At 37.9% G+C, this 14531-nt stretch overlaps 1 protein-coding gene across 1 annotated transcript in view; it reads right to left on the reverse strand.

The window, feature by feature from the left end:
- TMTC1 (transmembrane and tetratricopeptide repeat containing 1) overlaps positions 1-14531 on the reverse strand; it is a gene marked incomplete at its 5' end in the record, with an annotated part of 314006 nt that overhangs the window by 158265 nt on the left and 141210 nt on the right. Inside the window, 2 exons of the mRNA XM_010856048.1 lie at positions 5903-6006; positions 9910-9991. Of these exons, the coding sequence (XP_010854350.1) occupies positions 5903-6006; positions 9910-9991 (186 nt within the window). The remainder of the gene's footprint in view (positions 1-5902; positions 6007-9909; positions 9992-14531) is intronic.

A 14531-nucleotide genomic window follows, 5' to 3' on the forward strand; every position in this document is an offset into this window, starting at 1 on the left:
GGAAGCAACCTAGATGTCCATCAGCAGATGAACGGATAAGAAAGCTGTGGTACATATACACAATGGAGTATTACTCAGTCATTAAAAAGAATACATTTGAATCAGTTCTAATGAGGTGGATGAAACTGTAGCCTATTATACAGAGTGAAGTAAGCCATAAAGAAAAACACCAATACAGTATAATAACGCATATATATGGAATTTAGAAAGATGGTAACAATAACCCTGTATGCGAGACAGCAAAAGAGACACAGATGTATAGAACAGTCTTTTGGACTCTGTGGGAGAGGGTGAGGGTGGGATGATTTAGGAGAATGGCATTGAAACATGTATATTATCATATGTGAAACAAATCACCAGTCCAGGTTTGATGCACAATACAGGAAGCTTGGGGCTGGTGCACTGAGATGACCCAGAGGGATGGTATGGGGAGGGAGGTGGGAGGGGGGTTCAGGATGGGGAACACATGTACACCTGTGGCAGATTCATGTCAATGTATAGCAAAACCAATACAATATTGTAAAGTAATTAGCCTCTGATTAAAATAAATAAATTTATATTAAAATAAATAAATAAAATATTAAAAACATCCTGTACAAACGCACAGTGAAGACTAAAAATTTACATAATGTATTAATTAGGGAATCAAACACTTAACAAGGCCAATTTAAAAAAGAATATGAGTTAGGCAAAAACCTTCTTAGATATAACAGCAAAAGCATAAGGAACAACCACCAAAAAATGGATAAATTGGATTTCATCAAAGTTAAAATCTTTCATGCTTCAAAGCATTTTGTGTGTGCGTGCGTTTCAAAGTTAAAATCTTTTGTCGTCAAGAAAGTGATACAACGACCCACAGAAAGGTAAAAAATGTTTATAAATCATATATATAGACTATATAAATATCACATTTAGAATACATAAAGACTATTATAACTCAATAACAAAAAGACAAATAACCCTATTAAAAACTGGTCAAAGGATTTGAATAGACATTTTTCCAAAGAAGATATAGAAATGGCTAACATGCACATATAAAGGTTGTCTACATCACTCTCACTGCTGCTGCTGCTGCTAAGTCATGTCAGTCATGTCCAACTCTGTGGACCCCATAGATGGCAGCCCACCAGGCTCCTGTCCCTGGGATTCTCCAGGCAAGAACACTGGAGTGGGTTGCCATTTCCTTCTCCAATGCATAAAGTGAAAAGTGAAAGTGAAGTCGCTCAGTCGTGTCCGACTCTTCGAGACCCCATGGATTGCAGCCTACCAGGCTCCTCCATCCATGGGATTTCCCAAGCAAGAGTACTGGAGGAAAATGCAAATCAAAACCACAATAAGATGCCATTTTATACCACTTGTAGGGCTATAATCAAATCAACAACAACAAAAAGACTTTCAAAAGACAAGTGTTGAAAAGGATGTAGAGAAACCAGAATGCTCATATACCACTGGTAGAGACTGTTTTGGTAAACAGTCTCACAGTACTTCAAAACGTAAAATACAGTGTTAACATATATGACCTGGCAATTACATTCCTAGCTACATATGTAAAGGAAACAAAAACTTATATTCAAACAAAAACTTGTGCATGAATGTTCGTAGCAGCAGTATATGTAACAGACAAAAAGTAGAAACAACCCAAATGTCCATCAACAGATGAATGAGAAAATAAAAAGTGATATATCCAGTGCAATGGCATATTACTGTGGAATAAAAAAAAAATACTTATCTCTGTATGCTATAACATGATGAATCTTCAACACATTTTCCTAGGTAAAAGAAGTCTGTCACAAAAGATAGCATTTCATATAATTTCACTGGCTCATGTCCAGAATAAGTAACTCTACAGAGATAATTCTATAGAGATAAAAATAGATCAGTGGTTGCCTAGGGTTGGGGGACTGGACTGAAATGGGAAGTGGCTGCTAATGGATATGAGGTTTCTTTCTGGGGAGATGCTTTAAATTTGATTGTGGTGATGGTTGCACTAAACTTTGTGAGTATACTGGGAATGACCAAAATGTACATTGGAGATAAATGAATTGTATGGCATGTAAATGATATCTCAATAAAGCTATTATTAAATACAGATATAAATTGAGTTTATGTAAGAAATATAGTCCTGAATATTCATTGGAAGGACCTACAGTGAAACTGAAGCTCCAATACTTTGGCTACCTGATATGAAGAACCGATTCATTAGAAAAGACCCTGATGCTGGGAAAGATTGAAAGCAGGAGAAGGGGACAACAGAGGACGAGATGGTTGGATGGCATCACCAATTCAATGGACATGTTTGAGCAAGCTCCAGGAGTTGGTGATGGACATGGAAGCCTAGTCTGCTGCAGTCCATGCGGTCACAGAGTCAGACACGACTGAGCAAACTGAACTGAACTGAACTGAGTCAGACTGAACTGAACTTAACTCCAGAAACATAAATATATATGTATCTATATAAAGTAAATTTCAGAAAAGTTTTCACAGTTCATGAAAAAGTAAAAAGTAATAAGACTGGAAAATTATATACAAAGAATAAAACTAACATTTGAAATTTTATTTTCTACTAGAGAGAAAAGAAATAATCATACCTGTCAGATTTCTATACATAAAATTTTAAGTGAACAGAGTTGTAAAATACAGTGACTGTAAGTAGCAAGTCAACCAAAGTTGGATTCCTCTAGATTTGTTAGCCAATGCTCTGCATCACAGTGAATGCCACAGTCACACTTTGCTTTTCCAAGTCTTAGATACTTTTTCTTAACAAAGGTTTCCCAAGAGTATACCATGATTTTGAATCTCAGTTTTGTTAGGCAGAAAATGGCAGGTATTTCCTCTTAGCTAATACATGGGAATAGATCATCTAAAAGAGAAGGAATCTCAGAACTTAAGTCACAAGAAGTCATTTGAAAGAAACCAAAAAACAAAGAGTTGACCAAGCAACCCTTAAAAGCTTTTAGGATACTTTAAAAACTATCTGTAATCATTAACTTCAACAATTATTAAGGAACGAGAAAGCTAGTTTGAAAACTCTCACCTGATAATAAAGTTATTAAGATCCCCTTCTCCAGGGGATCCTCCTGACCCAAGTTCAATCCCTGGGTTAGGAAGATCCCCTTGAGAAGGAAATGGCAACCTATTCTAGTATGCTCGCCTGGAAAATCTCATGGACAGAGGAGTCAGGGGAACTACAGTCCATGGGGTCACAAAGAGTTGGACACGACTGAGTGACTTCACTTTCACTTTTCACTTCCATCCTTGCAAGATGGAAGCAAAGATGCTATAAAAGTTATTCAGTTTACAAATCCACTAAAAGAGGTGAAGCATTAACAATACTTGGCTGACTGACAATCCTGTAATTGGTAAAGACAGACCCACAAAGCCAGCCAAGTCATAGCTAAATTGTACAGCTGATGAGAAGAGGGGAAAAAAAGAGAACTGGAACAGACTAAGATAACCCAGTTTAAAATCATCATTGTACTAGAAGTCAAACAGTTATGCAAGCAGTGTACAAACTTTACTCAGGAGAGGTATTAAAGACAATTTTCTGGATGTTCAAAAGAATCAGTTATAATACAGCTACCTTAGAGGAATGTGAAAGGCCATTTATAGCAACTATCATTGAAATGTCCCAGAGTATTTTAGGTATGAAACACAAGAACTAAAAGATATGTGTTTGTTTGTTTAAGATAAATAATATAAAGGTGTTAGGACATTCTGTTCTATCACTTTATACTGACTGAACTGTCTGAGGAGTCACTTGGCTTTCTCAGTGGCTCAGTCGGAAAGAACTTGCCTTCAATCCAAGAGACACTGGGAAGATCCTCAGGAGGAGGAAATGGCAATCCACTCCAGTATTCCTTCCTGAAAAATTCCAAGAACAGAGGAGCCTGGCAGTTCTGTTGGGGTCAAAAGTGGTTGGACACAACTGAGTGACTGAGATAAACTTAGATAAACTCAGATAGATTCACAGACAGAAAGTCCTGGATGAAAGGTATATCAGCTGCCTCAGAAAACATACATAAATACTTTGGAAGTGAAAGGCAGAATCTAGTGAATGATAGCCCCCAAGGTCCTAAATCTGCCAGAGGTTCCACCAAAGAATTTTTTTTTTTACCACTGGCAGGAGTAAAAATGAAACCTGACTACTCTGGCAGCTAAGATGGTATAGACAGGAGGACAAGTGAGCCAGAGACCAAAGGCACCTTGTCCAGACACCAAGGACTGGGGGGCAGGCATGTGTTTGCTGATGACAGAGCTACGAATGAAATGATTGGTTGGTAGTTGAGAGCAATCTGTTCTAGTTCTCGTCTGTCTATCTCCTGCGTGAAGCTTGGCTTTTGGACACTGGTATGCTCAGTCTCCAGATGAATAGGCTACATCCAACTATAAAGAATGATCACTTAAATTCATCAGACAAGAAAGCTTGGAGGGAGACCAATAGAGGGCTAAGGGAAATAAATGGAGCCATAAGCAAGAACAGGATCTGGCAAAGTTGCTTTTTTCTCTTAAAGGCAGAAAATAGCTACTGAAGGAGCTACAGAACCTGAAACATTTTATCAATGAGCTAAAAATACCCAGACAAGGAACTCTGGAGATGTTGAAAGCCAGTGAGAGAAACCTAAAAAAGGACAAGTAGATTGCAATATTAATAAAAATCTGGGTTAGAAATGTCAAGCTTAGTAAATGGACTAATTAAATAATTTTTTGAAAAATATAAAACATAAACAACAATTTATAAGCCTCTAGATTACTTCAAAGGGTTAAATCAACTATCAAGGCTGTATACCATATGGTTTCTGAAGCATATTCAAGATTTTTTTTTAACACAAATAGATATTTCAAGTAATGAAAGCAATTGTGACACAATTTTTACTATAAAAAAGGATTCATCAAATTGGAAGTTATCTTTTATGAATGGAAAATATTCTTTAAAAATAAGAAAACACTAAGAACAAAAAAGAAAGATATAAAATGCAAAGATACTAGAAATTTACCAATTAAGACATATGAAGTAAATAAGTGAAGTTAAGTGAAATAAAACAGAAATCACTGCTTGGCTTTATAAAAACAAAATTCAACAATATCCTATACCTAAAAGATACAAATAAGCTAAACTATATACATGCTATCAGTCAAGGTTTAAGATTTATTATGTCTCTGCAAACACAAAAAAGAGAAGGTAAGTTACTAATATGAAAACTATTAGATATTAAAAAAGTATATAAAACTATGATTTGACATACTACGCAATTCATACACCTCAGAATTTGAAAAACAAAATAAATTTAAGAACAGTAAACTGAATGTACAAGTATTATAGCAATAATACATCCTCAAGAAGTGAAAACTATCAAATATAATTATATCTGAGAGCCTCAGAAGTATATCACAGCAGGTTGGATAAGGAATTAAAATGAACAAAATCCACTGGTCATCATCACTTCTTACTCCCCTATCTTAAATCTCGTAAGGCCAAATGGTTATATATAACTGACTGTATCTTAGCAAAAATTGTTACTCACTTCTGTTTGTTACTTTCAACTTTCCCACTGATTTCAATCTTACAAATAGTTATGATGTCCAGTTAACCCCTAAACACCTCTCAGTACTTGTTCCATAACGTTTGCCTTATGAGACACTCAATAGATATTTATTATTAAGTGCTCAATAAAATGTATACCAATATGAGAACAATAATGACAAAATTATAATAATATTGATAAAACAGCACCATTTGTTGAAAAGAATTCCAAATGTCTAAACAGTGGTATCTTTTTTCCATACACCCTGACTAGAACACAACCTTTCTTTCCTTAAAATGCAAAGTCAATATATCATTTAAGATTACTTAAAACAATCAGATAAATACCAAGTAAAGTTAAAAAAATTCACTTCTACTGACCTTGTAAGAATGTAAGGCGAAAATGAAGCTGGATTATCCTGCTCTGAAAAGAGGGGCATAGATCCTCCCATTATCCACAGACGAAAGTACAGAACAATGATCACCTTTGGAAAAAGGAAGATTTGCTGAGAAAATTGCTTGTTGGAAATAAGCCCTGCTTTTCTGGAAAATACTTTCAGATGCTTTACAAATATTTTGTCCTACAAACACATTTTTTAATGAGCGTTTTTATAAAATTCTATCATTGAAGATGAGTAGAAAAGATGGAAATAGTTAGAGGGGAGAGAAAACAATGAAGGTGAAGAGGGAAAGGCACACAAATCTAATAACAGCTGTCACTGTTATCCATTGCTGCTGCTGCTGCTGCTGCTAAGTCACATCAGTCGTGTCCGACTCTGTGCGACCCCACAGATGGCAGCCCACCAGGCTCCTCTATCCCTGGGATTCTCCAGGCAAGAATACTGGAGTGGGTTGCCATTTCCAACAGCAAATGAAGGACAGAGGAGCTTGGTGTGCTGCAGTCCATGGGGCAGCAAGGAGTGGGGTATGATTTAGTGACTGAACAACAACAAAGTCCCCTACATAAGAACCTTCAAGTTGTGAAATCTCAAGGATGTGAACTTGCATTTGCATGTCTAATCACACGCTAGTTCACACATCTGGTGAACACTGTCATGTGTGTGCATCTTCCACAGTGGTTGTGCTTTTGTGTACTTTTGTTGTTGTTGTCTAGTTGCTAAGTCATGTCCAATTGTTTGAAACCCCATGGACTGTAGCCTGCCAGGCTCCTCTGCCCATGGGGTTTTCCAGCAAGAATACCAGAGTGGGTTGCTATTTCCTTCTCCAGGGTATCTTTCTGACCCAGGGATCGAACCCATGTCTCCTGCATTGGCAGATGGATTCTTTATTACCGAGCCACATGGCAAGCCACTCTTTAGGAATACTAATATATAATCACTAAGATAATCTAAACTTATATTTGGTTCTTATTCTTTTAAAACAAACCACTGTATAGTACTGTATAAAAATCAGTAGTGCAGTACCATCTCCCACCTCCTCTCCCTCCTCCAGGCAGTACTCTTCTTGCCTGTTCACTCAGTGCCAGCCCCTGTATGCCAGCTGTTGTATGGTACTACTGTACTTTTGAAGGTACTATTAGATTAAAAGTGTTTCCCTTATTTTTTGTGTTTTTTAAAAGTTTTATTTGCATGAAAAGTATAAACCTATCACTGTACAGTACTATATAGCCTAGCTGGGTACCTAGGCTAACTTTGTTGGACTTACAAAAAAGTAGACTTAAGGAACATGCTCTTGGAATGGAACTCATTCATAAGTAGGGGACTTACTATAAAGATCCTTCCACCTGAGGCCTACCTGTCCAATAGGAAGATGAGGAATCTGAAGCTTAAAGGTAATCTGCCCAGAATCCAACAGTTAATAAACTACAGGATCTAGGAGTTGGACTCAAGTCACTGGTCTCCAATGCTCTGTGTCTTAATCACTGCTCTCATACAACCCCATGAAACTTAACTTCAGCTGTGGTAGAAGATACCTCCATGTCCTGAATAAACACATTTGGAAATATTCCAACCCTCAAATCCTCTGAAGCAGACTACCCACACAGAGTTATTTCAACAACCCCAAGAAACAATTTTTGTGTCACTCAATGGAGTTTTATTACTGAATGGTGCTATCCCATTCCAAAGATGGGTTGAGAAAACCAGAGGCCAAAGACACTTCAGTAGGGATGACATTTGTTTATAGAATTCACCCACACAGACCTTCTAGATGTAATTCTCATTTTAGTAGGGACCAATTATGTTGTGTCTGCCTATCAGAGTCAGAGGGAAATCTCTGCTTCACTAAAAGCTAAAGGATTAATATGAGGAGGGAATTAAGGCTGGAGTTTTTCCAAGGAATATCACTGACTTATTTCATGAATGCTTTTTTACATAAGTGACCCCAAATCCAAAAATCTAAAGTAAACATAGAGTGTCAGTCAAAAGCATATCAGCAGTAAATAATGCCTAAGAAGAAATTAAAAATCATTTTAATTAACACTCACATAAACTAAATTTAAAATTTTAAAGATATTGCAATGGAAAATGTCAACTATAAAAGTAACAGGAAAAGTATCCTGAAAGAATATGAATTCCCTAAACTACTAAGAGGTAACAGAATATGTCATCCCAAAATACGCTACTTTGGCATATAGGTAATTTTGAACTGAAGGCAACTAAGACTCAAGAGACTTATGAAAAGCTTTCTACCTCTCCGTTAACTGCCTAAATGAATTAACTGCCCTATAGCAGGAAGTACAGGGCGTCACAGCAGTACTGTCAAATTCTTGCATTCCCAAACAACACGAAGATATAAATCACTTCTGAAATGAAAGTTGAATTGTCTTTATTTTATGCAAAGATACTGGGGCATTCTTTAGAGAAACCGTCTGCCCCTTTTGCTGAAATTGTCCAATCAAAGCTCTCCATCTCATTCAGTTTTTGCACACCTTCTTGCTTCAGTTCAGTTGAACTGAGCAGTTCACTTGCTCAGTTGTGTCCAACTCTTTACAACCCCATGGATTGCAGCATGCCAGGCTTTCTTGTCCTTCACTAACTTCCAGAGCCTACTTAAACTCATGTCCATCACATCGGTGATGCCATCCAACCATCTTATCCTCTATCGTCCCCTTCTCCTCCTGCCTTCAATCTTTCCCAGCATCAGGGTCTTTTCCATTGAGTCCATTCTTCTCATCAGGTGGCCAAAGTACTGGAGTTTCAGCTTCAGCTTCAGTCCTTCCAATGAATATTCAGGACTGATTTCCTTTAGGATGGACTGGTTGGATCTCCTTGCAGTCCAAGAGACTCTCAAGAGTCTTGTCCAACACCACAGTTCAAAAGCATCAATTCTTTGGTACTCAGTTTTCTTTATAGTCCAACTCTCACATCCATACACGACTACTGGAAAAACCATTGCTTTGACTAGACAGAGCTTTGTTGGTAAAGTAATGTCTCTGCTTTTTAATATGCTGTCTAGGTTAGTTATAGGTTTTCTTCCAAGGAGCAAGTGTCTTTTCATTTCATGGCTGCAATCACCATCTGCAGTGCTTAAACATGCCTTTATGCTGATTTAAATATCATTAATTGTTAATATTACAATTCAAAAACATTTTCATAAGTTTCCTATCAAACTTTATTATAAATCTGGACTTACAATTTATGAAAAACAGCAACAGCAAAAGAGACTGATCTCCTAATTTCTTTGAATAGAAGCATTCAACTGTGTAAGAAGATGCCCAGTGTGATAGTCACTGAAGATCAGGACTAAGAACCCCTATCTTTTCTGTATGCACCTTCTATTTGCTCTTCTTATCAAGAGTGGAGTCAACTTCCCCTTCCTTTAAATCTGGTCTTGTGACTTGCATTGAACAAAAGAATCTAGTGGAAACTTCACAGGTCTTGCAGTTTGTCCTAGAACCCAGTTGTCAGGTTGTAAAAAGATCCTGTCCATCCAACTAGAGAGAGTAGCCACAGAAAGAGGCCTAAGAGGATGAGTTATCACAGAGAGGTTAACTGCACAAACTTGCTTGAGTAACCCCAGCCAAAAATATAGAAGAACCAGCCAGCTGGATGTGACCCAAACTAAAGCATTTAGGGAAGCTAATATGATGGTTTTGTTTTAAGCCACTACATTTTAGGTGTTTTTTAATGCAGGAACAGATAATTGATACAGCCAGGTTTGTGTTGCAGAAACAACTCAGCACCAGCATCCTAAAAAGAACTCACAAAGTACAGTTCACGCTGTTGGTGTCACTGAACTCACATATCCTTAGAATGCTTCCATATTTACATTCCAAGGCTTTGTAACATTTATGGTATGTAAACTGTTTGACCTTAAAATCATATTGTTAGGCTCGATTGCTGATTCTATTAAACAATCTGGATCATGTCTCTGAGTCAAAGTAAAATATTTCTTATTAGATATTTCAAAAGCATATATATACTTACATAACTTATGACCAAAGTGGCCCTTTTTAAGAAGGGCCTCATGGTAAGCAGGAAATTTCTATTGCTGCTTGCTGTCAGATACCTGAAACAGAAAAGAAAAAGCATATTAAATAAGTGTCAGAGTCCACTACATGTAACGTTTTCTTTTCAGTGTGAATAGGCTCTAGCTCAAAAGAAGGTTGGAAAAGATAGCCGTTAAGAACATGGTTTCTGGAACACACCACGCAGGTTTCAATCCCCAGCTCTGCTTCTTTCTGTTTGGAAGATTTTGGACAAGTTGAGTAGTGTCTACTTCATAGGAAAGTTGTGAAGAATAATAAGCTGTACAAAAATACAGGGAATACAACCTAGTACAGTTAGCTACAGTTATATATTACTATCCTATCTAACCCCAAATAACAGAGGCATTCTGGCAACTATTACTATATGATGACCCTAGTCACAGGGATGATCCTAAACAAAATAAGAGTTCATTTGCCTACTGAATGTAACTTGAGAAGGACAATGTCTTTCACCCACAAAACATCTCACAAATGTTTTACCCCTAAAAAAAAAAAGATGCTAAGGTTGTATGAGATTAAGTAACTTATCCAAGGTAACAAAGTTAAAGTTATTGGGCTTCCCCAGGGGCTCAACAGTAAAGAATCTGCCTGGCAATGCAGGAGATGCAGGTTCAATCCCTGGCTCAGGAAGATCTGCTGGAGGAGGGCATGGCAACCCACTCCAGTGTTCTTGCCTGGAAATGTCATGGACAGAGGAGCCTGGCAGACTACAGTCCATGAGGTTGCAAAAGAGTCAGAGAGGACCAAGTGACTAAACAACAAAACAAAAACAAAGTTATTAAGCATCAGTGGTCAGACCAGAGCTCATGAATATGCAACGGAAAATTACTTCATGTGCCTATGACCCTGGGAACCAAACCAGGTAATGAGAATGCCACTTCTTTAGGGGCAGCAACTTGTGTGGAGCCTGCATCTGCCACTTGTACAAAGTGGAAGCACTATATGTCCACACGGAAGACATGTGATTGGTTGGTTTAATAAAGATGATCAAAAGGAAGGAAGAGGAAGCTGTCAACAAACTTCCCCAGGAAAACTTAAAGCAACTCCTTTTCACCTACAGACAAATTTCTGTATTTTAAAGTACAAACCGTAGGGAAAAAATCAAACCACATAATCCAGCAAATATTTCCCACCTCATCCTTATTTCCCTGGCCCCTTTTCACTTTTTTTTTTTGTTTGTTTGTTTAATTTTTCCTCAAAGGTATCTTCCTCAAGAATTTCTTAAAATCTGTATATGAATGTGTTATCTTCACACAGTAAGGATGTTCTACACAAAGAAAGCTTCATTTGAGAGACCTGAGTGGGTTAGTATCTCACAAAAAAATGTCTAACTTGAACTCCTTACGAAACACATGTGCTTCCCATTTTATAACAGCTAAGTGTGTCCAAGTGGCTCTGGAAGGAGGAAACAGTATCACTCCGAGGCAGATCCTTCATTCTTGCTTTCCTTTTCTTTTTCCAAAAGGCAATTCACAGTCACCTTTTAGCAAGCTCTGGACTGGATGCACCCCCAAGCACGACGTTGAAATCCTTTGTTCTCCCTAAGCCCTCAAGAGGAGGAAAGTCAGGGATACTGTCAGCTTTTATGACACTGGTGATCTCTTCCACCCTAAAGTGGGCTTGAGAGAGTCCATCACCTCCTGAAATTGTACATGAGATTTCATGAATGTTTGCATCTGTGCATTTCTCTGAGGCAAAGTCCTTGGCTTTCATCTTCAGTGTCAGATCGGGTCTGTGATTCCAAAAAGGTTAAAGCACTGCTCTGGGCCTTTCCTTAGTTTTGCCTCTACCATCACTATCATTTTCGGACCAATTCAACAAAGACCAACTGTGGATATTTCTTCTATTCCTTGACAGGATGTGGATAATTGGCAGCAGGAAGGCAAAGGGAATGACAGTGTGGGAAGGAAAAGGGCTGAACTGGCAACACGTCTGAAAGAAAAAGCCCTTCTTGGATTGGCCTGTTTTGAGAAACTACACTTCTCAGGTTTCCCCTGTTGCTTGTTTATTTTAACACAGTGGAAAAATTAGGAGTGGTTTCCTCTCTATAAAACAAATCACAGGGTTTTAGAAGTCAAACTTAGGTAATTGGTATTTTGTTTCACTGAAAGCTCAGTATGATGGTTCAGTTCAATTCAGTTCAATTCATTTCAGTTCAGTCGCTCAGTCGTGTCCAACTCTTTGTGAATCGCAGCACACCAGGCCTCCCTGTCCATCACCAACTCCTGGAGTCCACCCAAACCCATGTCCATTGAGTCGGTGATACCAACCAGCCATCTCATCCTCTGTCGTCCCCTTCTCCTCCTGCCCCAATCCCTCCCAGCATCAGGGTCTTTTCCAATGAGTCAACTCTTCTCATGAGGTGGCCAAAGTATTGGAGTTTCAGCTTCAACATCAGTCCTTCCAATGAACACTCAGGACTGATCTCCTTTAGGATGGACTGGTTGGATCTCCTTGTAGTCCAAGGGAGACTTGGACTTTAGGATGGACTGGTTGGATCTCCTTGCAGTCCAGTCCAGTCTTCTCCAACACCACAGTTCAAAAGTATCAATCTTCAGCGCTCAGCCTTCTTCACAGTCCAACTCTCACATCCATAAATGACCACTGGAAAAACCATAGCCTTGACTAGAACCACAGTATATGATGGTTAGTTCAGTGAAATATATTTAAAAGAGCCCCTTTGTTTGGAAATTCTTCCTCCATGAAAAATTCTATTTCTGTAAAAAAGTACCAAATAATTTACTCTTAAAATGTAACAAAGCCTAGGATGATACAGAGAACAGTGGTTGAATAAAAAGACCTTTCAAGATCTCCATTTCCAGCTGTTGACCAAAATTAAATGAGAAAATGAGCCAAAATGACATGGTCCTCTTTTTTGGTAAACACTAGGTCAGAGGCTGAGATTCCTAAGTTCATACAGAGAACTGAATTTTCTGCAACTCCTTTCCCTCTCCTATCCTATAAAAATTGGATAGTAGAATTTCTCCCCTTAGTCTACAATACTTCTGAATTAGAACCAAACAATAACAAATAATAACAATGGTAAAAATAGTAAACTTGTGTAAAATAGTAAAAATAGTAAATTTGTGTGTCAGGCACAAATATAAGTGATATAAATGTACTAATCCCTTTACAATTTCTTTGTAATTTCAACAATTCCTTGAGGAAGAACATTATAACTCCTTTTCAATAGAGGAAGATACTGAAAAATTAAAACTAATACTTAACCATAATATCAGATTACCTCAGCTACTCATTTCAATCACAGGCTAATATAGCTGAGTGTACCTTACAAACACAAAGAACTATGCAAATGTCATCATTGATAATTTTCAACTTCAGTTAAATTCTCCACTATTTTCCCTGCAAAGACAGAGAACATGAAAACAACAAAACTGAACCATTGAGGAAACCATTAGCATAGAGCAAGAGTTCAGGATTCTATCCCTGTGCTTCCAGCTAATCTCTTACATTAGTTGGTACAAATTTACAGGGGCTTCATTTCCTTCCTACATCAGTGGTAGTTGACTAAGTGGTTTCAAGGTCCCTTTTGGGTCCAAAATACTATGATCTTTGGATGTTCTCACCAACTGATGACATCAAAGATGACAACTAAAGAAAAACAGAAAAATTACTGAAAAAATTTAAAAGGAACACCAAATGATAAAGGTGAAACAAATATTGCTGCTGCTGCTGCTGCTAAGTTGCTTCAGTCGTGTCCGACTCTGTGAGACCCCATAGACGGCAGCCCACCAGGCTCTCCCGTCCCTGGGATTCTCCAGGCAAGAACACTGGAGTGGGTTGCCATTTCCTTCTCCAATACATGAAAATGAAAAGTGAAAGGGAAGTTGCTCAGTCGTGTCTGACTCTTAGAGACCCCATGGACTGCAGCCTACCAGGCTCCTCCATTCATGGGATTTTCCAGGCAAGAGTACTGGAGTGGGGTGCCATTGCCTGGTGAAGCAAAAAGATGATTCCTTCACTTATAAGTAGACCTTTGATAATTTGCTGTTGCACATTAAAAAAATACTTTAACATTAGTCTGGGGTAGTAGCATTATCAAGTTCTGCATTTTTAACAATTTCTGATATTAGGAAAATAAAAGCAAAAGATTAAGACTATCCAAAATAAATGTTCTAAACTATGCTCCCCATGCCCTAATTTTTCTGACTGCAAAATTTCTAACTACTAACATCTACCTCCTTAGTTAATCATGTTCAAATATTCAAAGCTAAATGGGTCTTCTTCCTGAAGCTATCCTCCATAGCTACTCAGTCATCAAATCCCAACTGAGAGATCTCAGCTGAGACCAGGACAACCAGCCATCCAAAGCTGTGAGATGTTTTTTTTTTTTTTCCAGGAAAGTGTTCTTTGCAGGAAAGATCTCTCTGCAGGAGGTCCTTTTTGTCTTGTCACTTTAGCAAATTTATATTTTAACTAAACTCTGACCCAAATACACCTTTCAAATTTTTGATCACAGAATACTTTGCCTAATCTGTTGGTTCTTTCCTTAAATCAAAGATATAGAAATGAATAATATGTAACGATGGCACCCCACTC

The sequence above is a fragment of the Bison bison genome, unplaced genomic scaffold, assembly GCF_000754665.1.
Source record: "Bison bison bison isolate TAMUID 2011002044 unplaced genomic scaffold, Bison_UMD1.0 scf7180017864370, whole genome shotgun sequence".
Lineage (NCBI taxonomy): Eukaryota > Metazoa > Chordata > Mammalia > Artiodactyla > Bovidae > Bison > Bison bison.